Source organism: Talpa occidentalis, unplaced genomic scaffold (genome assembly GCF_014898055.3).
Source record: "Talpa occidentalis isolate TD23 unplaced genomic scaffold, MPIMG_talOcc4v2.1 talOcc4.10, whole genome shotgun sequence".
In the NCBI taxonomy this organism is placed as follows: Eukaryota; Metazoa; Chordata; class Mammalia; order Eulipotyphla; family Talpidae; genus Talpa; species Talpa occidentalis.
In genome coordinates, this window is record NW_023600993.1 from 54616861 (window position 1) to 54637213 (window position 20353).

The 20353-nt window shown below is 42.7% G+C and overlaps 1 protein-coding gene across 1 annotated transcript in view; it reads left to right on the forward strand.

The window, feature by feature from the left end:
- GXYLT2 (glucoside xylosyltransferase 2) overlaps positions 1 to 20353 on the forward strand; it is a 119440-nt gene that overhangs the window by 89187 nt on the left and 9900 nt on the right. The window contains 3 exon segments of the mRNA XM_037492852.2: positions 1054 to 1305; positions 3164 to 3287; positions 16041 to 16213. Coding sequence (XP_037348749.2) covers positions 1054 to 1305; positions 3164 to 3287; positions 16041 to 16213 — 549 coding nt within the window.

Here is a 20353-nt window from a genome sequence, read left to right on the forward strand (position 1 = left end):
ACAAAGTCCATAACAAGCATTGTTATGTTAGGATATTAGCCTAGGGATCTGGGAAGATACAAATCCTTCCTTGGTAAACTACCACTAAATTTGGGGGACAATGGGAAAACAAGGCAAAATAACACCATTGCTAAACAAGACTTTGAAGTTTCAAGCCTCAAGGCAAAATACCACTAAGTTAAGCAATTAGCACAGGGGAACCCATTTACTTAAGGTCACTGGCTTGACTGATCTATTAATATTATAAAAGAAGTTGGCTAGTCATTGTCTGTCAGCCAAGAATGGCCTTTACATTTCATATGGTGGGGAAAAAATCAAAAGATTTTGTGAAATCTGAAAATTATATGAAGTTACATTTTAGTGTCCCTAAAATAAAGTTTTGTGGAACATAGCCACACTCATTCATTTATGTATTGCCAGTGTTGCTTTCATGAAATAACTACAAAGTTGGGTAATTAATTGCAATAGAGCCTAAAATTTTCACTATCTGACTCTTTAGAGGAAAAGTTTGCCTGAGTTGGCCAATGACTTGCTTTGCCTATTCCCAGATCCAAATCTCATTTGAAAATATTTCCAAAAGCTGCACGGCCATATCCATCAACACTAAAGGAAATGAAGCCAGATGTGGAGTATCTACCCCAAAGCCTGACACAAGCGGGTCCAGGATTGTTCACTTCAAGTTGTCCAAACCCGTTGGACCTGGCGCTTCCAAGAATAAACTCAAAGGACTGATGGCCTCATTGGATGCTAGAAGAGAGAGCCATGTAATTTGCTGATGTTTTTCAGTCCTTTAAGAAATTAACTGTTTCCAAACATATCCCAGGGGCCTGGAACTGGACCAGTCTAGATGAAGATTTATCTCCTTTTGAGTTTCTACTCCTTGATTGATACTTTTTCCTTTAAGGAGGGGAAAATGGGATCTAAGAGTGATAATCTTTCTGTGATTCAGCATTAATCAGTGAAACTGGTAGCACCTTGACATGTCAGCCACTTCCTTGTTTTCTGACTTGCTTTTGTTTTGTTTTCTCCCTCTTCCTGCCAATATGCACAAAGGTGATTTTAAAGGATGTGGACTCACTTCTCTATGTAGACACTGATGTTCTCTTTCTAAGACCTGTTGATGACATCTGGAAGTTTCTGAGGCAGTTTAATTCTACCCAACTTGCGGCCATGGCACCCGAGCATGAGATCCCCAAGATTGGCTGGTACAGTCGCTTTGCTCGGCACCCATTCTATGGCTCTGCAGGAGTTAATTCAGGAGTCATGCTAATGAATTTAACTCGCATAAGAAGTGCCCAGTTCAAGGTAAGGATGTATCTTATATTTACCTGTTTAAAAAATTAGGATTTTGCTTTTTTAATAGTGACACTCCTAGAGTGTCAGTGTGTTGACTTTGGAAATAGATGACTTATAAGGTGAGGATGGAAGGAGCCAGGGAGGAGATATGTATTTGGAAATACATTTATGAAATAGTTGTTTATTCAGGGAAAGTGCAGATGACTGTAGAATTTAAACCTTTGATGGAGTTACTATTCAGAAAAATTATGTTGCATTTCTGAATTCCATGTTTGCGCTCTATGTCCAAGGCTTTGAAAGCCATGGAAAATTTCTTGCAATAAGCAAGGTAGATACATATATAAGTACACAGGTATATTGTACAAGATGGTTCATGGCTTTATCTTTTAGTCTAGCAAATTACTAGGAAGAACCTCAATGAACATAGCAGAGAACTAGTAAAAAGAAAATTATCCTCATATTAAAAAGAACTAGGTCAGGGCCTCCCCGGTGGCGCAGCGGTAGAGCGCTGGGTTGCGAAGCTGCCTGTGGCCTCTGCGGTGCCGGTTCAATCCCCGGCTGCTCCCCGGCCACCAGAGGAGGGTCCCACATGGCGCGCAGACCTCTCCTGCAGCCCGCTGCTCCCCTCAGCAGTGTACTTCGGTCCTTCTGCCTGCTCTTCCCCTCGCTCTGGCTCTGGTGAATTCTCTCACCCTCCCGCACTTCTGACTATACCCAGTGCATGTATAAACAAAACAAACAAGCAAACAAATAAATAAAGAAAAACATGCCTCTATTAAAAAAAAAAAAAAAGAACTAGGTCAGTCTTTAAGTAAGATAAAATAAGATCTTTAAAAGCATAGAAAGTGAAAAAATTCCAGTGCAGCAAAGCATGATATTATATAGAACATGATCCCTTTTATGCTTTAGAAATTTCCGGCATTCCTAAGAGACCAGTAATTGTTCATTGCTCATACTCCTGGGAAAGTGGGAATAGGAATTGTAGGATAGAGGAAGAATGGTTTTACTTTTTAAGTTTTGTGTCTCTGTGTGTCTTCGAATATTTAGTCTGTGAATGTGCTGCTTTTATTTTTTTAATGTAATTTATTTATTTATATATATTTTACATCATGGTTCATTTTTGTACAACGTTTGCTTTCTCTTCTCAGGTGTAGTCCCCATAGAATTCCCACCGCCGATTCACCCATGCACCATCGCCATAGTCCCTTGTGTGGACCATTATATACTTTAGAACAGAGTCAATGTGTACCATTTAAAGGCTTTTGTTGTTGTTGTTGTTAATTTTTGAAGCATCCTTCTTTATTTTTTCACAGTATACTATTTTGCCCCTCAGGAATGGTCACCATAGTTTTCCCACCACCAAAGCAGTCATAGTCTTGGATGCTTCCATTTGCTCTTAGGTGAAGATGTGAGCACAATTATGTTAAAAGTGCTCCTCTGTGACTAGTTGTCTCTACTTGCTTTTATTTTAAATATAAATACTATTTTAAGCAAGGAAAAAATATTTTTCTTTAAGCCTCAGTTCTTCTCACTGTATTTTGTTCCTTCACTTCAGAGATAAGAATTAAGCATAAGAGAGGTTCAACTTCAGGCGTGGTTTTCAGAGTGCAAACCAGAGGCTCAGCTCTCACTTCCAGGTCCATCCAGTATCCCTGTGTATTTCTGAAAATTCTATAGTGTACAGCCCTGGTTTAATTTCGTTCTGTGCCTTGAGACCAGCTAGAATCCCCTCTTTTGCTTAATTCTTGGCAGGGGAGTGAAGGAAGAGAGAAAAAAGAGGGGTGGAGATCAATTGCTCTAATTGTTTCTCGGTAGACAAGATGTTTTTGCTTTGCTGCAGCCATTATCACAGTTTTCTCTTTTCCAGAACAGCATGATTTCAACAGGCTTGGCTTGGAAGGACATGTTGTACCCTCTGTACCAGAAGTACAAGAATGCCATCACATGGGGAGACCAGGATTTATTAAATATCATTTTTTATTTCAATCCAGGTAGGTTTTCTTTCAAGAATGCTGTTTGTGTAGGAGTACGCCCACCTCCTCCCAGAGCACATTCCAGCCCAGTCTGCTATTGCGTGAGCTTGAATTGGGCCTGTGTTTCCCTGTGAAGTATTCCTTTCTTCCACCCTCTAGAGTCCTATGGTGGGGGGTCCTCACGACTGCTGACACAAAAGGCCAAATGTTGAACCTCCAACACTGGACTCCATTTTTCCACTGTATCTTTTAGATTTTGACATACCATTTTTCTAAGAAGCCCAGTCAAAATTAATAGGAGGCACACAACTGAATGAAAACATTGTAATCTAGGCATGGAGACCCTCAAGAGCCGGAACTAATGCTAGCTTAAAGGGAATTGATTTTTGGGATCCTTTACTGTTAAGTGACTTGCTCAAGGTTAAAAGAGCCTAGGATATGGACTAAGATTCCCAACTCCCTTTTTCTTTTCATCTGGGGCAAAAGAAATTCTACTTACATTGTTAATTCAATGATGTGGTGGAGCTAGAGGAGGGAAGAAGATAAAAATTTCTGGTCTGTGTTTTAGTATTGACAACCTAAAGCAAATAAAGTTTTCTTTTTTATCTTCTTTGCTAAAACTTTAGAATGTTGTTAAAATCAAAACCATGTTTTTTCCTTGACAAAGATCTTGGTGGAGGGGGGTGAGGGGGATGCAGTTCTCACCCCAGCCTACTCAGGCCTTTCCTTTGTCTTTAAAAATCCACAACTAGAGACTCCTATTTATAGACTTCTGCCTGTAATTGCACCAGGAAGCTCCCTCTATATATTTTTTGAACAAAATTCTAAAGTGAAAACTAACCTGAATCAAAGGATAACATCCTGGAAAAGCAAGAGACCGATAGAGTTTCTCTGTTAGAGTCCCAGTAACTCATTCATTAGAGAAAGAGAAGGTTGGCCTTTTTACTTGGGACATGTTTTACTCCATTTCACTCTGAGAAGAACCAGGAAATTTAAAATCTGTACCTCCCTTTATCTTCTTAAGCAAATTTCATCTTTTTTCTAGATATAGATATACTGGTTAGAACCTTTGATTGTAAATGAAAGAGCCCAGAGTTAGTCTAAGCACAAAATATTTTATATGCAAATTTGTGTCTAGAACTCAGAGCAGGAATCCCAGCACATTTAGTTCAGAATCTGAAGCAGGAAAGGGAAAATCAAGAGGAAGCCTTGTTGGACTTCACCTAACCAAGGCTATTCCTTCCTTTCTTTGGAGAACCTCATTCTCTGCTCCTCTGGCCTTAAAACAAATGACCCAGGTTTAGCCACAAAGAAAGACTAACCATTCCAAGTCTGACCACACAGAAACACTAACTTCATCCCAGTTCCAAATTCCCAGGGGAGAAATTGGCTAGTTCTACCATAAGTCAGCTAGCCCAGGAGCATGGAGCCACGGAATAATCGCTGACATTTCTTACTTACTAAGTACAGGTGCTTTTAAATATTATCTTATTTAATCCTCACAACAACTTTAGAATGTAATCCCCATTTTATAGACCAAGTGTTTTGCAACCATCTCAGGCCAGGTAGGTTCATTGTCAGTTCTCGATGACAAAAAGGTAATTTTGGAGCCTTCAATAGATTTTTACAGGCCTTTAGTGCTGTCTTAGGAACCAGGTACACAGACAGGCACACCAGGCAGAGAGGCCAGCATGCAAGGAGGCAGGCACAGGCCAGGCTGGGGGCCCAGGAAGCGCCAGCTCTCAGCCCTCAGCCCTCCAGTCTCTCAGCCCTCAGCCCTCCAGTCTCTCAGCCCTCTGCAAATCTTTGTAGTCTCTCTGGGCTCTGTGGTGTTTTCTCTGGTGTTCCCAGGCTGACGCGGTGTCATGGGTTTGCCTGAGTGGTCCACTCATAGCCACAGTTGTAGTCCTATAGCCACCTTCTCTGAGTGACACTGCCCCTTTGTCCCTGGCCTCCTGGCACACAGGTGCCTGCACTTACACATGTGCGCCCCGTAATTCCTGGACCCAGGCGCCCACAATTCTAGGCACATGTATTCATGCCCGTGCCTCTAGGCCCCGGGCATCCATGCTAGCAGTGGGAGGGTGGAAAAAAGCCTGATTTTTTAACTTCATTTACCTTACACCAAGGTAGCAATGGAAAGAGTGTAGGAGGCAGGAATGGACACAGTGCAAGTTTTCTGTGATCCAGCAGACCGGGTAAAAGAGGAGTCAGAGTCCTTAGTGGCTTTTTGCAGGTCTTTTTATTTAGATTACCAGGTACAAGGCTGGCAGGGGCGCTGTGGGGCTGGGACGCTGGCAGTCCTCCCAGCGCCCAGCAAATCTTCACTCTGGGTTCTCCGGCCTTCTCTCACGTTCTCTCTGCTCTTCTCATGGCTCTGCTTCTCTCCCGGCTTCTGCTGTTACTGGCATCCCCGTGATGTTGCCCTTAAAAGGCCAGTCTCTCAGCCCAGGTGTACCCACTCCAGGTGCCCGCCATCAGGCATGCATTCAGGATCACGGGGTTCCCTCATCTATCCTGATGGCAGAAGGGCAGAAAAGCCTGATACCTTTTACCTACCCTACAAAGAGTTAACTACGTACGTGTCCCAGAGCAAGGGTACACACCAAGACCCCCCCAACTCCAGCGCTGTGCATTTGTGAGGAGGGCAAGTTCTCAGAGGGGGTCCTAGAGTGTTGAGCAGATACCCTAAAATTTATTTCTCTACTGCATTATTTCTCTCCTTTGAATACTGCTTTCTCCTCGCTGTTGTGTGGTTAAAACTGTCGCGAGCCTACCTGTCCATATTCCCAAAAGGAGGAATTCAAAAGATTCACGCAGTTGCCTCCCCAGAAATCTTAGCCTGTTGCAGATTATGTGAGGATGTGATCAGTGAGTCAATGATACAAGCAGCTTTTCAATTAGAAACAAGCCCCTGGTCTTTAAAAGAAGCTGAAAAACAATTGAGTTTAATGGACTTTGCATGCCCCATCTTCGATCCACTGGCTACAAGAATACGATAAAATAATTATGAAGTTGCTCTACATCTGGTTCCAAGCAGTAGGAAGTAAGTAACCAAGTTGTCTAGCTTTAGAACAGTGTCAGGTGAACTCCTTGACTGTCCTTTGTATAGCCTGTGTTTGATCTTTCTGCTTCCTACTTTAGCCAGGTACTTTATTAAACATGAGATCTTTGAACCAAAATCTAGTGTTAGCCAGAACATTGTAAGCTTTTTCTTTATTTGTATTGATGGTGAGCCCCTAAACAAACTGGAACAATATTTGAAAAAAAGATTTGTTGCCTGTACCCCTGGAAAGGAGAGAAGGAAGGAGATTCCCTCCAACACAAGAAACAAACACACTTATTGTTTTGGTTCTTCGAGTTGCCATGGGCGAAGCAATGCACATAAAAGCGGGGCGCATGTCTGCAATATTGTTATTATCGCTTCCTGTAGCCAATAACACTGCTTTTTAAAATGTGCTTAAAAGTCATTAGCTTAAAAAATGTTTTAAAATTCTTGCTATAATTAGACAGTAAATGTCTGTGGGTGTGTAATTGCCATGCTGGGTAATGGACTGATTCAAGTGGAGACAGCTGAAGCCCACGGGGGCACGTAGACGAGCCGGCCAGTTTCTTCAATAGTTGGGAGGTTGAGCTCACATCTCTTACAGGTAAGATTAAATTAAGTGCAGAATTCCACAGAAAAGGGTAAGTTTGACAGTGGCCAAAAGATAATCCTGCATCGAAATATGAGATTTGATTAATATCCTTAGGTTGCAGGGAACGAAACTCCACTTGGGCCAACTAAATAAGGAACCCAGGAGCTGTCCTGTGAACACATGGACAAGATCATACCAAACCTCATATGAATCAACTCTGGGAAGCTGCTGAGGACCAAACTGGTCTTTCCATCACTCAGAAGCCCCCTATTTCTGTCAGCTTTGCTTCCCTTAGTGCACATATGATTCCTTATCTTGGACCGTATTTTTTGTCTGCACGTAGCCCAAACCCAAGTGTTGGGCAACCACCCCAGGCCAGGTAGGTTCATTGTTAATTCTTGCAGATGAAAAGAGAATTTTGGAGCCCTCCGTATCATTTTCCAGGCCTTTAATGCTGAATCAGAGGACAGGCCAACCAGCAGGGAAACAGCAGCTAAGCCCCCTAGCTTCAGAGTGATGCCATTGTTTTTATCTCCCCCCACTTCTGGGCCTAGGTGTCTGTACTTACGTATGTGCACACCCCATGCTCTCAGGGTCCAGGTGTCCCTAATCATAGGTGTAAGAGCCCCGTTGCCCATGCCTCTTGGCTCCAGGTATCCAAAACCTAGGAGGAGTGCAAGACCACAGAGGCTAAGGGTGTAGGGACAGAAAAAGCCTGACTTAACTCCATTTTCCCTATCCCAAGTCAACACAGTTGTCCAAATCCACAGCCAATGATGATGAATTTTTTTATTTCCTGATGCAAACGAGAGAGAACGCGTGATTGGCCTGGCCTAGCCTTTGAATTGATCCCCAACCCAGCTGTGAGTCAGTTCTCTTTGGAGTTTGCTGGAGCTACAGGAAGCAAGGCAGAAGTCAAGTGGGATAAGCCTCTTCAGTGTCCCCATCAGAGTCTAGTTCTCATCCTGCCCAGGACCTCTACAGCTCTGCTTGTGAGAATGCAACCACGTTATAGATTCACCCCGAGACAGCACCCAGCAGCTGGCAATTGATAGTGAGATGTGGGGTTGACAAGCTCAGTCATTTGGTATTAGTGCTGATCTAGGAAATGAGTAACAAATCATTGTTTGGGAAGTTTAGGAAGTCCATGAACTCTGACATAAAGCACGAGAGAGGAGAATGAGAGTGTAGGGTCATTATGAGAAGGGGTTATATCTACCACCATTCTTTCATAGTTGTAGTGGCAGGAAGGCACAGAGCAGAATAGAAGTCCTGGAGCCCTTGGTGGCTTTTTCAGGGTTTTATTGGGATTTTACATGTGGTATGGCAATCCAGGCAGCCCCTGGCGAATCTTCACTCTTTCTGGGCTCTCTGGCATTCTCACTCTGCCCTCTTGTTCTGCTACTCTTTCCCTCTTGGTTCTCTTCCTGCTGGTTCCGGTCCTCTGGCCCGTGAGGCTGCCCTTATAAGCCCACATCTCAGCCCAGGTGTACCCACCTGTGCATGCCCACACCCTACTCCAGGTGTCCACCATCAGGCATGCATTTAGGGCCACAGGGATCCATCATTAATTCTAATGGCAGGAGGGCAGAAAAGCCTGATAATCGCTTACCCTACAATAGTGTAAGGCTTTGTTCCTTAAATGGAGTTGGTCTTTAGACATGCTGGTTGGTGGGATGAATGAAATTAAGACAGTGGAGTAAAAGGAGAAGTAAATGAGAGAGAGAGAGAGAGAGAGAGAGAGAGAGAGAGAGAAGGGAAGTGAGGAGAAAAAGAGTTCAAAGGAGAAAGGCAAATATGGCAGAGGGAGGCTTACTTTGGCTCATTCATTCAGCAGATATTATTTGAGCACCTACAGTGTGCTGGCCACAGGGCAGCATATATGGCAACAAAGTAAACCAAGTTCCTGTTTTCACAAAATCTACCTTTCATTGAAGGAGGTAGACTTCCAAAGAGTAGCAACAAGTTGGTCATAATCATAAGTTATAATAAATGCTATGCAGGGAACAAGGGAGAGAGTAAAAAAGATTATTGTGGCTTGTAAAGGCAGGAATGAGCACAGGGCAGGTTCTCTATGATCCGAGCAGATGGGGTAAGGAGGAGTCCTGGAGCCCTCAGTGGCTTTTGCAGGCTTTTATTGAGATTTACCAGGTACACGACTGGCAAGGGGTGCCGGGGGGCCTGGAGGTTGGCAGGCCTCCCAGCCCCAGCAAGTCTTCACTCTTTCTGGGCTCTCCGGCCTTCTGTGATGGTCTCTGCTTCTCTTCTGCTCTCATGGTTCTACTTCTCATGGTTCTGCTTCTCTACTGGCATCCCCTTATAAGCCCAGTCATAGCCCAGGTGAATCCCATCTACTTATGCCCACACCCTATTCCAGGTGCCCGCCATCAGGCATGCATTCAGGACCGCAAGGATCCATCATCTATCCTGATGGCGGGAGGGCAGAAAAGCCTGATATCATTTACTTACTCTACATGGCTAAAGGAAGAGAAGAGCTTCTTTAAACTGTATATGATCCAGGAAGTCTTCTTGGAAGAATTGATTGCCCTTTTCTAGAACACGGTATATTCTGGAAGAAGATGGTGAGAAAACTCACTTCCCAAATGAGACATTAAAAAAACAAAACAAAAATCTGTTGATGGTGCAACCAGATGTGTATTCTCTTGTTACCATGTTGCAAATTAGAACCAACCCTGTTTATCATGAAGTTAAAATGATCAGGCATGAGCTATTATTCCACAATCTTAGAGACCCCAGGAGTATGAAATAATCATAAATATAAGGAGCAAATCAAATCAATTGCAAGTAGTGAGGAGTTTCTGGAAATAAATGGAGACTCCTAAAGGAATCAGTGAGCGATTTTAGACCCACACATAATCAGTTAATGAGATTCTTCATCTTTGTAAAATGGAGATAAAACCAACAAAAACTTAGGATTTGAAGACACATTGTCTTGAAAACATTTTAAAATAAAATGCAGTGGTTTGAAGCTTTGTGGATTTTAAAATTAAAAATCATTCACTATATTATTTCCTCAGCAGCAGAAAAATAATCTGAGCACTTCACCATTTTTAAACATCATATTTTAATAGCCTCGATCAAGGTGTTTAAAATAGATCCATTTCAGGGCCTCCCGGTGGTGCAGGGGTGAAAGACACAGGGCTATCAAGCTGTTGACAGCCACTGCAGCATGAGTTCAATCTCGGGCCAGCCAGGGAGCTACCCACATGGCGCAGCAGACCTTTCCTCTCTTGCCCGCTGCTCAGCAGTGTATTTCAGTGGATCTGCCTGTTCTTCCTCCCCATTCTCTCCAGTGAATCCTCTCGCCCCCTTCACTTCTGGCTTATACCCCAGTTCTTGTATGCATAAATAAATAAATCTTTAAAAAGTAAAATAAATAGATCTATTTCAGATAGTTACTGCTCATGTGCCAAATAACCACTGTTATCCACTCTACGTGTTCATCAGCTGACCTTCTTAGGTTTTCCATCTTCAACTCAACCTGTGATGCTAGGTTAGCCCCTCTCTATTAGTGAAATGGATTTTCAAAGTGTAACGCATGCAAAATTTATTTGTGAATAAAAGACATCAGCTGTTTTTAATAACCCACCCCGATTTCCTTTCCCATTGGTAACAGCACCCCAGTGTCCTTAAGAAATGACTTCCCCTATTGTGTGCAGTCTTAGAGCCCTGTACACCCCAACTCCTGTTAAACCAGTCTGACCATGTAGGAACCTGAATCTGGGAACCCCAGAACAGAAAGTGGCTGAGTCTGGCTCATCCTGGCAACAATGCTAAAAAGCCAGCATGAATAAGTTCCCACCCTGCAGATCCCAGGTGCTGCCCACTTCCTGCTCCAATTCAGCTTTTCCTCTAATTTTATAAGATCCCATCTCTTTCAAATGAAAAAAATACATATTTTTTGTTTTACAAGCTAGAATCAAAGGTGGTTGCTCACAATCTAATAGATTTATATTTCTTAAATATTTTAGATTAACAAAGTCTGTTTGCTTATATGACAACTTTTCCACCATTATCCTTCAAGAGCTTGTACTTGGCCCAACAAAATTATATGGCAGATGCTTTTTAAAGCACAGATTTCCAAGCCTTGCGCCACAATCAGGCCATTTTCTCCTCTTGAAATGCTTTTCCCTGACCTCTTGCTGACTATCAAAATCCCATCCTTACTAGAAGTCTAAGTTTCACTGAAGCTTTACTGAAATGTCCTCCTTTCTATGAACACTGATGAAGTGTTCTTTTTTTCAATTTTTTTTTATTTTTTTACATCTTTGTTCATTTTTAAATAATATTTGCTTCCCCCCACCCCCTCAGGTGTAGTCCCCATAGAGTTTCCTTCACCAGTGCACCTGTGCACTCAGTCCCCTGTGCTCCTCCCTCCCTCCCTCTGATCCCTCTCCTGCATCCTCCCCTGCAGTATGTCGCTGATTTATAATTGTCTGGTTTTGCTTTGTTGTGTTTTATACTGTTATTTTTTTTACACTGATGTCTTATATGGCTCCCCTGTATTCCTGCTATAAGTGAAACCCTCAGATATTTTTCTTTTTCCTTCTGGCTTATTTCACTGAGCATAATTCCTTCTACCTCCATCCATGTTGCTGCGATTGGCATGAGTTTATCTTTTTTGATTGCTGAATAGTATTCCACTGTGTATATATACCACATCTTCTTGATCCAGTCATCTATTTTTGGGCATTTGGGTTGTTTCCAGGTTTCATCTATTGTAAATAGTGCTGCAATAAACATAGGTGCACAGGTGTTCTTTTGAATCAATGTTTTTGTGTCCTTTGGGTAGATCCCTAGGAGTGGAATTGTCAGGTAATATGGTGGCTCCATTTTTAGTAGACTGAGGAACCTCCAGACAGCTTTCCATAGTGTTTGGACCAGTTTGCACTCCCACCAGCAAGAAAGGATAGGAGAGTTGCTTTTTCACCACATCCTCGCCAACATTTGTTGTTGCTTGTTTTTTTGATATGTGCCATTCTCACTGGTGTAAGATGGTATCTTAATGTGGTTTTGATTTGCATTTCCCTGATTATAAGGGATGTTGAACATTGATAAAATGTTCATTTTGATGACACTGTATACACTATCTTCCATACAAGAATAAATTCCCCAAGGGCAGTCTCGGTAACTTACCCCGTGACATCAACACCTGTCATGTGGTGAATGAATGCTTGCTTCAACAACATATTCAATGTATTTTCCTTCATCCGAAAAATTCTAAAGAGGAGAGTAAAGATATAAACTGAATCCTGGCTGGAATCCAGTTTCATATGTGGCATTTAACAGCTGGGAATCTTAGGTAGTCTTTAGAAGATCTGTGAACCCCTAAATGGGTAAGTAAATATTCTTCATCTATATCCAATTATAATTGTCCAAACACAGGGTCTAGAGCTTTCATTAGATGCTCAGAGCAATCTGTGACCTATAAAAGGTCAAGAATGAAGGGGCAGGGTGTGCACACTAGGATGGCTCAGCAGATGCCCAGCTTGGTACTGTATTGTGTCTGGGTAACATCTGTTGATCAACCATTGCAGAAGCAGTTTTTAGAAAACTTGTGACCAATTAAAACATTTTAGATAATTGGAGAATAGGCAGTGTGGAGCTGTCCACATCTGAAATAGCAACCCTCCTGGTTGCTGAGGGCAGAAGTGCATGAGGAGGCATGATGTGCCAGGAACCACAATGCCAGCAGGTTACCAAAGAAGACATTGTCATGACTGACTATACACTATGTATGAATGAAAGCAATCTAGAGTTTTGAATAGAAAAAGTAACAAGTTAAAAACTGCAAAGCTAAAATTGAACTCCTTGAGAGCTGTCATCCACAGAACCGTGTTTTGAAGATCCCTATCACAGGAATGACAAGACAGTTCACCAGCAGCATGCCAGCTGCCCCAGGATCTGCATGGAGAAGGCTGGCTGACGGTCACCTCACTGCCACTCTGGGGCCATCGGCTCACCCTTTGTCCACATATTCAGGTGTAGTGAGTCCCCACACATAGCACAGCTGTTCCTTCAGTTTACTACTAATCTTAAAAAACGATTGTAGGTGCAAGTCAGTTGTGCTTGGCAGGAATAGAATAAAGAATAAAAGTTATTGACTTGAGCAAAACAAAAAATGAAGGGCCACCTGTGTGTCTAGAAGCAAATGGAATAAAATGTCACTCTTGTCAGGAACCAGGCTAAGCTCATCCAATCTATATTGTTTTATCTTTCCAGCAGCCTAATGCAATAGTTCTTGTTATAACAATACAATAAGAGTAATTATTAAATCTTACATTTATGTGTTCATTCTATATGCCAGGCATTCTCCAAGCACTTACATATTTTACAATCTCTAGATTCCTACTAGACAAGCAATATTCCCCCATTTTACATATTATAAAACTGAGGCCCAGAAAATTATGTCATTTGCTTGAATTCCCTCAACTAGTGACAGAGTTCTGTGTTCCATCCCAACCGGTTGACTTTAGAGCTTCCCATTCCGCTGCTAGGACTCTGCTAACACATGGCAGAGCTGGTGTTTGAATCTGGATAATTTAAATTCTCTTCAGCGCTTTTAAGTGGAATTTAGTAATGGATTTTAGTAAGGAATTAGTAAGGATTTCAGTAATGCACCAAGATCATAGAGCCAGGACATGGTAGAAACCAACTCTGAACCTCTGTACGTCTGATTCCAAAATCTTTCTATTTCAGCATTCAGCATCAGTAGGTTCAGTCCTCTCAGGAGGCTGCAAAGAGGTGCCTTTGTGGTTGGTGGGTACAACCTTCATCACCAACCTGAAACTCTGTGAAGGCAGGACCTGTATTTGGCCCATAGTGCACATAGCAGGCACTCAATAAAAAATTGTTGATTCCAAAAAACATGTTGACTCAATCAATTAGTATATTTACAAAAACAGCGATGGGTTCTAGTGTGAGTCATTCAGCAAGGAACATTAGCATGTCCTTAAGCAGGAACTGGGAATGTAAATGCCAAGACAGGTATCATAAATGAGAGAGGTGACCCACATGTTGCAAAAAGCAGCACTTAGGCTGGGGTAAAATCTGGGACAAAAGCACTTTTATGTATTTTCACTCATAGAATTCTCATGCCTCCCCTCTTCATTAAAGGCAGAACGGTCACACAGCTGATGGAGGATCATGTGTGTGCAAGTATGGAGGTAAATGAAATAAGAAAAATCCTCTGGCGAGAAGGAAAATCTCCTAGTGTGTTCCAAACAATTGGAATTTGATAGAGTGTGTCTGGATGTCACTGTGTTCTATGAAAGACAGAGTGATAGAAATATTCACAGTTTGCCAGAGGGGATATGAGGCGATGTCTTTATTCTTTGCTTCCATCTTGAAGCTTTCTGTACGCGATCTCTAAACAGTGGTTCACATCCTCAGGTTGCTTTTCTGGTAGTGGTGATTGATTTGCTGTAGTCCGTATGTGCTCTCATACTTGGGTCATTCTGGTGATCCTCAACACACATTCGCAGACACTCTAATCCATACCCTAGTCCCCACCCTTACAGGCATCAAGCTGGAGAGCCAGACAACTTAGGGGTCATGAACTTATTGCTAACTTCATAATCCTAGACACCAAGAGGAAATGTTCTGAATCAGGAGGGTTGGAGTGGAGTTTCTCTATCTTGGCACTTCTACTGTTGTGGAGGCTATCCTGTTCATTGTGGTCCGGTGAGAGCACGCCTGGTCTCTACCCACTGGATTCCAGTGGCAGCCTCCCCATGTATGGCAACCAGTGTCTGCCTGCAAGCGTTGTGCGAGGCCCCAGGGGATAAGGGGTAGCATCTTTCCTGACCAAGAACACTGAATTAGAGATAGAAATGCACCAGAGGGACCTCTCTGGTAGTGCAAGGAGTTAAGTCTCAGTGCTATGAAACAATCTGCAGCCACTGCAGCATGAGTTCGACACCGGCCAGGGAGGTGACCTGCATGGCGCAACAGACCTCTCCTGACTCGCCTGCTGCTCCCCTCAGCAGTGTATTTCAGTAGATCTGCCTGTTCTGTTCCCCACTCTGTCTCTGGTGAATCCTCTCACCTCCACACACCTCTGGCTTACACCCCAGCTCTTGTATGCATAAATCTTTTTTTTAAAAAAAGGAAATACATGAGAGGAAGTACACATGTGTACATGCTAACACAGTGTACAGACACCTTGGCACGTGGACTTTCTCTAGTTTTACTTTTTTTTTCCTTTGGATTTTTTGCCTTTGCTGTTAGAGTTTGTCTTTTTCTTTTGTTTTTTAGTTGGTTATTTTTTCATCAGATGAGATATCTTTTTCTCAGTCTTCTTTCCTAGTTTTCAAGTCTATCCATTTCACAATGGAAGAGCACAGGAATGTACTCATGACTCATAGATCAAATTATAATCACAGACCACTGCTGTGTGCTTGGCAATTTTCCAAGCATTTTTTGTTTTTAAATTTGCATCATCAAAATAAGAAGGAAGTCTTGTTATTTCCACCCTATAGATGAGGAAACTGAGAATCATGAAGATAGTTGCTGCATTTAGGTGTCACTGTTTCTGTTTTTAAGATTTATTTATTTATATCAGAGCTGGGGTACAGGCCAGAGGCACGGGAGGTTGAGAGAATTCACCAGAGACAGAGCAGGGAGCAGAATAGGCAGATGGACTGAAAACACTGCTGAGGGGAGCAGCGGGCAAGACAGGAGAGGTCTGCTGCACCATGTGGGTCTCTCCCTGGCTGGCTGGGAATCAAACTGCGCTGCAGAGTCTGCGGACAGCTTCACAGCACTGCGCTCAACCCGCTGCGCCACCAGGGAGGCCTGGTGTCACTATTTTTGAATGGAAAGCTGAGATTTGGACCCAGTATCCAAATCTTTGTTTGCCTTTGTTTGCCTTCTTGTCCCTGATGCTACCCCACACTCCATATTGGGTGGAAAATACAAGATCTCTAATACATGCCCCTTCAATTGCTGATCTCAGAATTTTGACAAGTTTGATGAAATTTGGTCTATGACTCACAAGCACATTCCTATGCATTTAAATCACGTGCAGGGTACAGTTTATGGAAACCCTAGTTTACTCACCAGGAGAGCTAGTGCTGACTTTGGACATATGTTTTTCTTTTGTCACAACCAGAGTGTCTCTATGTGTTCCCCTGCCAGTGGAACTACCGTCCTGATCACTGCATGTATGGAAGTAACTGCAAAGAAGCTGAACGAGAAGGTGTGTCTGTCCTTCATGGGAACCGAGGCGTCTACCATGATGATAAGCAGCCAACGTTCAAAGCACTCTATGAAGCAATCAGAGATGTAAGTGGTTCTTGCCACCCTTTAGCATACATGTTATCAGCATGCAGCAGTAGAGGTACTCTGCTCACATACCCCTTCGAAGACCAAATAATTTCCCTGAAACCTTGAGTTAAACCAGTTTCCCCAGCTTCACTCCATTTCAGTAGATGCACTTATCATCTCAGACGATGCTTCATCCACTCTTGACTTAGTATGTCCAAGTAAGTCACTCACTTTTTATCATTAAGAAAGAGAAACCCTACCCCATTTGCCATAGCAGAAGGTAATGGATTAGGGTAAAGATAATACAATAATAATATGATTCAATTCAAACTCAGTGTGTTGCCTAGTTGCCAGCTCCACCTTGTTCAGCAAGTAGTGTCTAGGTAGTCAGAATAAGGAACCCAGGACCTCCCTGGTGGTGCAAGGGGTTAAGATGCAGCCTATGAAGCTATCCGCAGCCACTGCAGCACGAGTTTGAGCCCCTGCCAGGGAGGTGACCACATGGCACAGCAGACCTCTCCTGACTGTTCCACTGTCCCTCAGCAGTGTATTTCAGTCAATCCACCTGTTCTGCTCCCCACTCTGTCTCTGGTGGATCCTCTTACCTCTCACACTTCTGGCCTATACCCCAGTTCTTGTATGCATAAATAAATTTTTAAAAATCTTTAGGGCCTCCCCGGTGGCACAGTGGGTTGAATGCAGTGCTGTGAAGCTGTCCGCAGCCTCTGCAATGCAGGTTCAATTCCCGGCCGGCCAGGGAAATTCCCAAATGGTGTGGCAGAGCTCCCCTGTCTTGCCCGATACTCCCCTCAGCAGTGTGTTTCGGTTGTCTGACTGTTCTGCTCCCCGCTCTATCTCTGGTGAATCCTCTCACCCTCTCGCACCTCTGGCCTGTATCCCAGCTCTTGTATAAAAATAAATAAATCTTAAAAAATAAATAATCTTAAAAAAAAAATCAAGGAACCCAATTGGAAGTAGCAACCAAGTCATTATTAGCATGCTGCAGCAATGCAAACAAGAGGCAGAGTTCCATTTTTACCCACCAAAAGGTGCCAGGCAAAAGATAAGTAAATGAACACAGAGGCAGGAACATTCTCTGTACAAAAGGATCCTGCGTCTTTATCAACCCAGGGCCTGGGCAGGGCAAGGAGTCAGTGGAGATAGCAAAGCTTCCATCTGCATACCTGTTCTCCCCAATAAACTCCCTAACTGAGTTTTTCCTTTCTTCCCTAGCCTCCCTTGTTCTAGCTAAGCTGTGTAAGATGTGTCTAAAGCCATGCTGGGTCTCTTCCATGTGCATAGGAGATATAAACACTACTATTAAACTTCTTTTGTTTTTTTTTTTAAATAATAAATTTTATTTTTATATTCCCCATACAATTGCAACCCCCCCATTCTGACCCCAATCCCTCCCCTCCCGCCCCCCACCCCCAAAAAGTGTCTCTGTTTCATAGTTTTTTGTTGATTTTGATTTTCACTTTCTTATAGTTATTCATTTTCCTGGTCCCTTATTTAAGATTTCTAGATTCCTGCTATGAGTGAGACCATCCGGTATTTTTCTTTTTCTTTTTGGATTATTTCACTGAGCATGATCCCTTCCAGCGCCATCCATGTTGCTGCAAATTGCATGTGTTTATCTTTTTTGATTGCTGAGTAATATTCCATGGTGTATATGTACCACATCTTCTTGATCCAGTCATCTATTTTTGGGCATTTGGGCTGTTTCCAAAGCTTAGCTATTGTAAATAGTGCTGCTATAAACATAGGGGTGCAGGTGTTCTTTGGAATTGATGTTTCTGTGTCCTTTGGGTAAATACCTAGGAGTGGAATTGCTGGATCATATGGAAGCTCTATATTTAGTAGGTCCAGAAATCTCCACACAGCTCTCCATAGTCGTTGGACGAGTTTGCACTCCCACCGAGAGTGCAGAAGAGTTCCTTTTTCTCCACACCCTTGCCAACATTTGTTGTTGCTAGTTTTTTTAATATGTGCCATTCTCACTGGTGTAAGATGGTATCTCATGGAAGTTTTGATTTGCATTTCCCTGATTGCAAGTGATGTTGAACATTTTTTCATATGCCTGTTGGCCATTTGCATTTCCTCTTCAGAGAAGTTTCTTTTTAGCTCTTCTGCCCATTTTTTGACTGGATTACTATTAAACTTCTTTTGTTTTGTTTTGTTTTTTCCATCTTATCAATATGTCTGAGACTTGATTATCAGAGCAGATTAATTGGAGCTCCCTCTCCCTTTCCCTCTTTGCCAGCCTGAAGGAAACCAGATGAGTAGGTGATGATTTCCTTTGCCCTCCAACACACACGAAAATATACGAAATACAAATCACAGCATTCATAAATTAAGTCTTATTGGGACACAACAACACCCATTATTTATGTACTGTCTAGGGTTGTTTTCAAGCCACACATCAGAGACGACTGGTTGTACAAACTGATGGCTCACAAGTCTGAAATGTTTTCTATTTAGCTTATTAATCTGGAATAAAATTATAATTAGGCAAAAAGTTTATTAGGTAATCAAAGGGAGGATAATCAAAGAGAGAGAAAAAGGGCCCAGCCAGTTGCTTCTTTGACCCTCCCCCAGGTAGGGTTTGTTTGTGGGCAGACTGAGGGGCACCTTGGGACCACGAAACTTGCATGCTCTAAAGGGGTTCTTAGATGAAAGACCTTTAATAGGAGTATGTGCATAGAGAGAAGAGAAGGAAGGATAATAGGTTCCCAATATAACACCCAAAGTTACCCATCTTTTCATGGGTAAATGCCCAGCCAAACTGGGTTGGCACAAAGCAGGGCCACTAAGACCTGAAATCTTGCCCCAAATCTAAAGAAACTTCTGGCAGGGGAACCAGAGAAAGGGGCAGAAGGGGCCAGACAAGTCTGGGATGAAAGGAGCAAAATCAAAGTACAAATCAAGATAAAAGGCTGCCATTGTCAGCTTCCCCACGTCTCTCTCACCTGAGTCTCTTCTAGGTTCCCCAAGTACCTGGTGCAAGTCCAAAGCTGAGAAGCAAGTTCACTCTTTTGCCTTCACACATCTCTGTTCTCCGTGGGTTTCCTCTAGTGTTGCTCTTGTCTTCTATAGCTTCACCTGGCCACTCAGCTCTGTCCCTCCTCATTAGATGGGGCAGGAAACCTGGAACCTGCCCCTTTCATGGAGATTCCTCTGTTACAGGTTTGGTTTAGTAACGTTGGTATAGGTGGGGATTTCTCCAAAAAAAGGAGGAGTTTACGTTTGAGACTTGCACTTGTCAAAAACAAAGAATTCCTTTTAGTAGGCATATGTTAATTTTCAAACCTGCGAATATAAGTATGTTAAACTCCTTATCTCTGGAAGGCAATTTGCCCTTGAGAAAGACAAGAATTTTTTTCCTAGTCAGGGAACCAAAAAATGTTGCAGAAATAAATTCTAGCCTTTACCCAGGCTGGGGAAGAACAAGCGGTACTTCAAGAATGGTGAGGTCAGGAGAAGCTTTATTACTCATGCATGAGGTCTCAGACCTGGGTAGCCCCATAAGGTCTGAGCACCAGTCTAGGGACAAAGGGTATCTTTTATACATAACCATCTTACATTGATAACATCGGTCAGTAAGCACAAAGTTTGTGACAAAAGACAGGTATTCATGGATGCCCTGGGAGATCAATCAGTCTGGCAGCTGTCTGGCCTTGTTAAAATGTAACCTCATTTAGGTAATCTCATCTAGAGAAGCAAAACTTGTTGTTTACATTTACTTTGCATTATTTACTGCACCAGATCTATTAGATTCCACATGGTTGTAAGTTCTAAAGAATAATGGAATAGACCAGAAATATTTATCCTGTGTTTTGGGACCTAGAGAATCAAGGACCCAAGAGAAGGAGCCTTCACATGGCAGACAAAGAGAGGAGGACCTCGTCCTTACTCCAAAGAGTAAAGATAAAATTCTTTGGTACTTAGAACATGTCTGCTGATAAACCTAGAACTGGATGAGATTTCAAACTGCGTTCTTCTAGGTCATGAAAGAGGGCAGTGTATACTTCTTGGATTAGGAAAAAGGCAGAAGCTTACATGTCGACATTAGGGAGGAGTGAAGGGCTTGGGCAAGAACACAAATTTCTCCTAGCCTTTAAGACCCGCACTGTTCTCAGTCCCCACTATCTGCATCCT